At 38.0% G+C, this 7,458-nt stretch overlaps 1 protein-coding gene across 1 annotated transcript; it reads right to left on the minus strand.

Moving 5' to 3' along the window:
- Positions 1 to 280: 280 nt before the first annotated feature.
- Positions 281 to 1,126, minus strand: LOC126253940 (piggyBac transposable element-derived protein 3-like). The gene has a single exon (XM_049955273.1). The coding sequence runs from the start codon at positions 1,124 to 1,126 to the stop codon at positions 281 to 283; it is 846 nt and encodes a 281-aa protein (XP_049811230.1).
- Positions 1,127 to 7,458: the final 6,332 nt, after the last annotated feature.

Below are 7,458 nucleotides of genomic sequence, written 5' to 3' on the forward strand. Positions count from 1 at the left end.
ACCACAATAAGTACAAAAATAGCCAATGAATATTTATACATGCTGATATAATGGATGTCCTCAAAATAGGACCCTGGAATCTAACAGTATCGTATAGCATACTAAACTGTATTCAAGTCTTAACTATTTATTTCTTGTGAAATGGTACAAAACACTTCACACATAGTGTTACGCGGCATTTAACACAATATGTTTTTGGTTTCACGTTGCATTTAGCTCTTAAACATCTTCTTTGAGTGCTTCTTTTGTCAATCATATGACCAATTCCATCAAACCTGATTTATGGTGTCATACTCAATTGACTTGATGGGTACTCCATTGGACGTCCAATATTCAGTCTTCCAGTGTCCAATTTCAGATATGTAACTGTAACAGCACGGCTGAAATTCAGTAAATCCAGTGCATTTTTCCCATGTACTAGTCTGTAGAAGAGCCAGGCACTTACGAGGGCCATTTCCAGCATAGGCCATTTCCAGCAAATAGGACCCAGAACCATTTTTTCCCCTCTAATTACCGTCGCATATTTTCCAACTAACCAGTCATGGTGGTCAACACCTCCCATGTACGCGTTATACGACTTCAAAACGGCAAGTTGTTGCACTTGTGTCTTCTTACTGGCTTGTCTACTGTACCGTGTAGCTGCTCCCAAAGGTTCAACTTTGTCAAAATTTGTACCAATTGTAATGCATCTGTTGTCGTGCCATCGAACAAATAAGACTTCACCATTCCTGTCGAACTGGTAGTCATAGTTTCCTCGAAATGTCTTTCTCAGGTTGTTGCTGCTCAGTAGTGGACAGTCACCAACTCGATTCTCTCTGACAGTCCCAGTTGCTCGAAAACCCAAATTTGTCAGATGAATCAGAAGATCTCTACTAGTGAAGAAACTGTCAAAGTACACACAATGATTCTCGGGATTTTCAATGCAGTCCAGCATGTTTAGGACTACTCTTGATCCCAATAGTAGGTCAGCCCTTGCAGTATCTTCTGGATCCTTTCCACAGTATAAATCAAATTTGAAACAGTAGCCACTTGCTCCACAAACAGACCACAACTTATAGCCAAATCTAACAGGCTTGCCTCGGATGAACTGTTTCAGCCCACTTCGTCCATAGTATTTGACTATCATTTCGTCAATTAACAAGTTCTCCTCAAGTATCCCAAATTTTTGAAAAGATTCATTTATCATTTTCAAGAGAGGGCTAATTTTGAATCCGCGATCATGTTTGTTTTCATTGGCTAAGTCATCATCTTGAAAATGAAGCAATGTTTTCAACTTCTGATATTTATTCCTTGACATACCTGTCTTTATAATTGGTATGCCAACATCTTCATCTTAAGACCAGTGTAGCTTCTCAGCAGGGAGCTTATGGTAGCCAGCAAAAAGAAGAAATCCGACGTAGACCTTCACTTCTTCAACTGTGAGGATAAAATCATGCATATTTTTCATATTTACTGCATATCTCACAGTTTCTTTCACTATGAACTTGTATATGTTTTCGTTCATCAGTACTTCAAACACCTCCTTCGGAGTCTAGGAAGAGAGCTGTTCCTTCAATTCCTCTCTCTTTGTGCTGATCTCGTGCTCACTAGTTTGAGACAACTTTGTATAAACAGGAGGTGTCTTTTTCCAATTGCTTTTCTCATCAGTAAGACGTCTCTTCTTCGATTTACTTCTGGAAACTTGGGATGCACTTGGCAGTGAAATTTTACATACAGTTTCTTCGTTATTCCCTGATGCAACATAATGTAATTCAGTAGCCCTTGGCACATATGAGATTTCCACGGTTCCAGTAACATCGTCTGGACCTCCTTCGTCGGTCATACAGTCTACTTCAGAAGGACATATAGTGATATCAATATGGTCCTGATCATCTGACACCGCATTCTAGAATGCGTCACTGTTTGTTATTTCTTCTATTCCTTCGTTAGTGAGATATCTATCTCGTCTGAAGGCCATTATAACCTACATAAAATGAAAAAATGTAATAAAATAAAGTGAAATGTAAGAATAATACATTAGCACAAACTACAGAAAAGGGAATGTGTAAATACCTCTGTCCATCTGGAACTGTATTATTTACTAATGGGTGACATATTCATAAACATACTTACATAACACGCTGTAAGTTTCAAAGTAACTTCATAAAATCTGGTAAAATTACCACGTTCTAAAAAGAACATACATCAGCAGTAGTAGAGTTTCATATTCGAACGTGCAGCAATACAAATAACTCAAATGATAACACCAAGTCCCAGTGTCCTATTTCAATTACACCAAATTTTATAACAATGGAAAACAATGAATATAACTCCAATTGAGCTAACAATGCAAGTAGTTTATAAGACACATTGTTGACTATAAATAATCACAAGAAGATCTTTGCCACATATTTCAAATATTACTAAATTGTCGATAAAGTAAATACCTGTAATAACGAAAAGTGTGCTTTAGTATTCAATAATCAATTAATGGTAGGATTTATTGCTTTTAATTTCCTGTAAGCACACATTCGTTATAAAAAGCATCAGCAAATTACGTAAACCGCAATAGTTGCAAATTAATAATTTATTGTGTATTTATAAATAAATATGTGCTCTGTCCTCAAAATAGGACACTGGTACGTAATTGTTAGTGGCGTATGTAGAACCTTAAGAAGGAGACCACAGTATGAGGAAATCATTTCGTGAATGTTTATCGATAACGACGGATAAAGCACAAAGTTTCTGTTTACTGGTTAATCAAAGTTTATCCGCAATGGAAAGAACATCCGTAGCCGCGACAAGGAGTGTAATGAAAATCCTAAGTTAGCGATGGCCTGTAATATGCTGCATCTATTCTCGGGTAAATTGAGATGCAGCTCATTGGTCCAACCACAGAAGAGCTGTAAATGGACCACGGTGTCTGTAATTTATACAGTCAGATGCTAGAGCGCTTTCAAAGTTGTGGTTTGATTATAACTGTTTGATTTGTCTATACGACTTACAAACCGCAAGTGCTGCTATCAATCGAAGTTGACCGTAAAACTCAACATTGCCTTTTATGCTATCAATGGCCCGCTGTTATTCCTGACACTTTTTAACAGCTATATATTAGAAATTACTCCGAATACAGTATATACTTATAGGACGTCCATAAAAGTGTTTATTGAGATCAAATCTTTACGTATTCACTTTTCCATCTGAAATACTTTTCATAATTACATTTTCAGCCATCAGATGCATTATACAAGTTTCTTTTGCTACTTCTACTTGTCTTCTCGGTATTAAACAAAGCAGTGACAGAATCATAAGACATAACATAGTTCTATTAGCAGTCGGACACTAATAGAACATGTGAATAACGAAACAGCCTTGGCGCTACTGCAACTACTCGAAATGGCTTTTGCACAAATTTCGATAAGATTCCTATGACACATAGTACTGCTACATGTGATGCAGCCACTAAGTGTGTCACATGCTGAAACAGACCATTCAGCCAAATAAAGAATGTGGACAGAATAGTATTCAGGAATCGGAAATAACAGTGACTGTGTTTGTTAAGAATAAATTCTGACTTTAGCAAGACGCTGTGCAGAACACAATAAATAAAGCACGAAGTAAAGAAGAAATAATAATAATAACGTAAAAAATAAGAAGAGAGGTACTGCGTTGGACAGTACGAACTACAACTGAATACTCCAGGTTTTTATTGTGTGTTTCCTCCATAGATACAGTATACTGTAGTGTGCTGATTAATACACGATATTACTTTTTGCGCGTTATTCCGACAACTTACATTATCTTCTTTGCAAACAGAATCTAACAATTAAGTAATAATAATGTTCGAATAAAGATTTGTAATGGGTTTGTGCCCATAACCAGGTTGGTTTTTAGCACAGTGAACAATGTGAAAAGTACTCTGCCAGAAAGTTACTGAACTGTAGATAGACAGCATAACTACTTCATTACTACAAACGCAAACAGGATGGGCGCGAAGGTAAAATGACTTAGAGCATCCGCTTATGGACTAACTGCAATGGACCACGAATTCAGGGGTGATTCATCTTTACCGACTGCTAGTCCTTTGAAGAAATAACATTACGTGATGCCAAAAATTTCTCTGAAGTCTGCTGGTGGCAGGGACGCATGACAACTTATTGAGCCAGGCGATCGTCGTCCTCAGTATTATCAATAAATGAAAGCCGAAGATGAATGATGGCCAATGACGGTTAGTTATAAGATCACTCTTAATAATTTGTTTAATGATATACTGAAAATATTTTACGGTAACTATCGGATCCAATTTCAAAGTAGCGCTGCAAATGTTCCTTTAGGTATCAGTTTATGTTTTGTAATGATGAGCTAAGTTGTCATCGTAGTTGATACGTTACGCTCACTGTTAAAACAAATGAGAAACGTTTGAAAAAATGTGGGTAAATTCTTACAAGCTCTTACTGAGAACATTTGTGAAATACTGTGAATGAAACCTCATATCCTTTGGTAGTCACGTACTTGTAGTAAAGAGCAACTTTCATGAAATCATACACTGCAAACGAGTTCAGTATGTATTTAAGAACTGCTACCACCGTTTACATATGCTTAACTTACGGAACTCTTAAACTTTCTCCAGAGCTATTGCTTCCGTCTTGCTGTTGATACAGTTCTCTAATTTAACCACAAATGTTAACGGAACAGGCAGCAAAACTGATGTATTCGTAATTTATAAACAGTCTACTCCTAGAATCTGTTGCTTTAACACTGTACGCTAAAGGGGAAACATGAATTCTGAACCTTAGTGGTAGATTAAAACTATCTACTGAACAGGGACTCGAAACTGGACCTTTGCCTTTCGCAGACGGATGCTCTACAATTTGAGCTACCCAAGCACGACACACGATCCTGCCCTCACAGCCTTTCAGTATTCTCCGTTAGTCGGCAAGTAATGATCGAAGGGATCGCTTAGTTAAAAATCTACGGATACCAGTCACTGAATGCTGGCTCCTATTTTGAATGGATTAGAGATGGGATTCTTCCTACGCGGTGGGCAGGACTCCTGAAGATGGCGTAATGTAGCGCTGACACTGGTTTCTGAAATAAAATAACAATTTAATCTCCTACTCCATCTGGAATCATGAGTTCTATAAAGATAGCAATAGGGGGTTCTTAATTGTCTACCTACTAAGCCAATTAATATTAAAGTCCAGTACTTCACTAGGGCTGCTAGTATAAAAGCACAACTTGCATGAGGTACACTTCCTCCTGAAGACCGAAGTGGGAAATATTAATTTGACTATGTTATTATTTTGTACGTAATGCAGTCTTCAGTGGTTTGGTGTAGCAGAAGTGTCTCATTAGTTCAGCAAGAGTGACGTCCCAGAGAACTTCTTTAGAAAGTAGCATTTCACGAACGTTGACTTTTTTATTATGCAAAATATCAAAGAGTAAATACCTACTCTCTGGCGTCAGAGACAATACATAAGAAGCCTTATAAGCTTTTAGCTTTTCATAACGATTATACAGGATGATTAAACAAATGTCACATACTCGTACAGGCTAGAAGTAGAAGAAAAGTCTCTACAATTATATAGCCGGAAACCGACAGTTGTTCATTTACGGGACTTTTACTGGTGACGAGTAATCAGTAGTATTCGGTTTTGTAGGCCGTCAGAGTTGAAATATTAAATTATGATAATACGCATCTGTGGCCTAAAGCAAATCCTAGATCAATAATGCAGAATGAAGCATCAGGATCTCGTCAGTATCAGTGTATGAGCAAGAACTGTCGGTGACTGATACACAAGGCGATTTATTTTGTTAGACAGATTAACAAATGCTATGAATCACAGATTTGTGTGTGATGAATTACCAGCACTATTGAAGAACATTACCCTCGTAGAAAGGCAAAGAGGTTTTATGCACGAATAGGCATAACCTTGTTTTCTACGGATCTTGCTACAGCATCTCCCTGCAACCTTTCATGGGCGATGTATTGACGATGAGGTCTTGTAGTATGGTATCTGGAATTGAATCCATTGGTTTTCTGGCTTTCTGAACATTCAAAGGCTTTGGCGTATGCCTAACGCATTGAGAATGATCGGACTTTACAGGAGCGGTTGACCAATGCATGTGACAGAATGGAGCCTAGTGCATTCAAGAGACTGCTTGATTTACTGCGGAGAGGGGCCGAGAGATGCGTCAGAATGCGCGATAACCACAGGAAAACACTTCCTGTACCGTACACTTCTTCGTAACAGAGGGATGGGAACGAGGGGATAAAATGGTCCAAACTTCAAGAGGTGTTTGTTTATGAACTTTGCTCCTAATCACACACTTTTTTAACACCCTGCACAAGGTATACTACAAACATTCCAACGAAACATTTTATACATGAGTAAGTACAATATTTTTATAACTAATTTTCATTTCTTTATGTCTTACGTTAGTAAGCGAAACGTTACATACAAACAGCTAGTCGGTGTATTACCCTAAATTGCGACAGACGGGGTGACAACTTCTCGCGCTTTGGATCTTAAAAAGACAGCTGGTTTTTTTTATTTGTGACAGTTACCAGCTGAACATTATTTTTACACGCCTGGTTACTTTCTATTGTTGCTGGTACTGCATGTGGATAGAAATAGCCGATACATTGGAACTGCAAGGCATTTTCCCCTCTTCTCCTTGTAACTTAATAGTCCTCTTTTATGGCGAATCTGCAGACTAAAAAATAAAATCATAAGTCATTCCATTAAGGAGCTCAAGAATCTGATTTCTGTTGTGATACCAGAGGCAGTAAAAGCAGTTGGCCTGAACCATGCATTGTGTTACGACCCCTACGTCCGCAAAGAGCCGCGGGCTGGGGGCGTAAAACGGCCTTAAAAGTCATTCCAGAATACAGGACAGACCGTTCCTGTGGAGCTTAGCACATTGGTGGTAACCCGCAGCTTAAACAGCAGCCTGCTTTGTGTAACGTACACATTAAAACGTTTTACCTCGTTCTCAACAGTTAACAGAAGACATACTGGTCGTTAAATCTTTGTAACTGCAGAATTTATTGTTGCTCTTTAATCAGATACCCTTTTTCACTGTTATTCCAGCTCTGCTATTTTCAAAGATCACATTGTGAAAATTTCTCAACTGCTCGTCATTTTGTTGCTCCAACTGCAAGCAGAACAGACACACCTAAAAGAAAGAAGACTGTAATATCCCTGAATAAAACTACATTAATTTAAACGTTGTAGGTGTACTTTATCTTGTTGTTGACAGGTATTCAAGATGAAACGACGCAAGTAGTTTTGAGAGATGGCTGACACGGCTACGAGCAGACGAGACATAAATTTTGCAATACAAAGGTGCTTATTTTCAAAGTGATCTGAAGTCCTGGCTTTAAGGTGTTGTCAACAATGAGATCTTTAAGAGACTACTTAAAAAATACAACGAAGACTATCTTGAAGCAATTTCATTTCTTAGGAGTACATAGAA

The sequence above is a fragment of the Schistocerca nitens genome, chromosome 1 (genome assembly GCF_023898315.1).
Source record: "Schistocerca nitens isolate TAMUIC-IGC-003100 chromosome 1, iqSchNite1.1, whole genome shotgun sequence".
Classification (NCBI taxonomy): Eukaryota; Metazoa; Arthropoda; class Insecta; order Orthoptera; family Acrididae; genus Schistocerca; species Schistocerca nitens.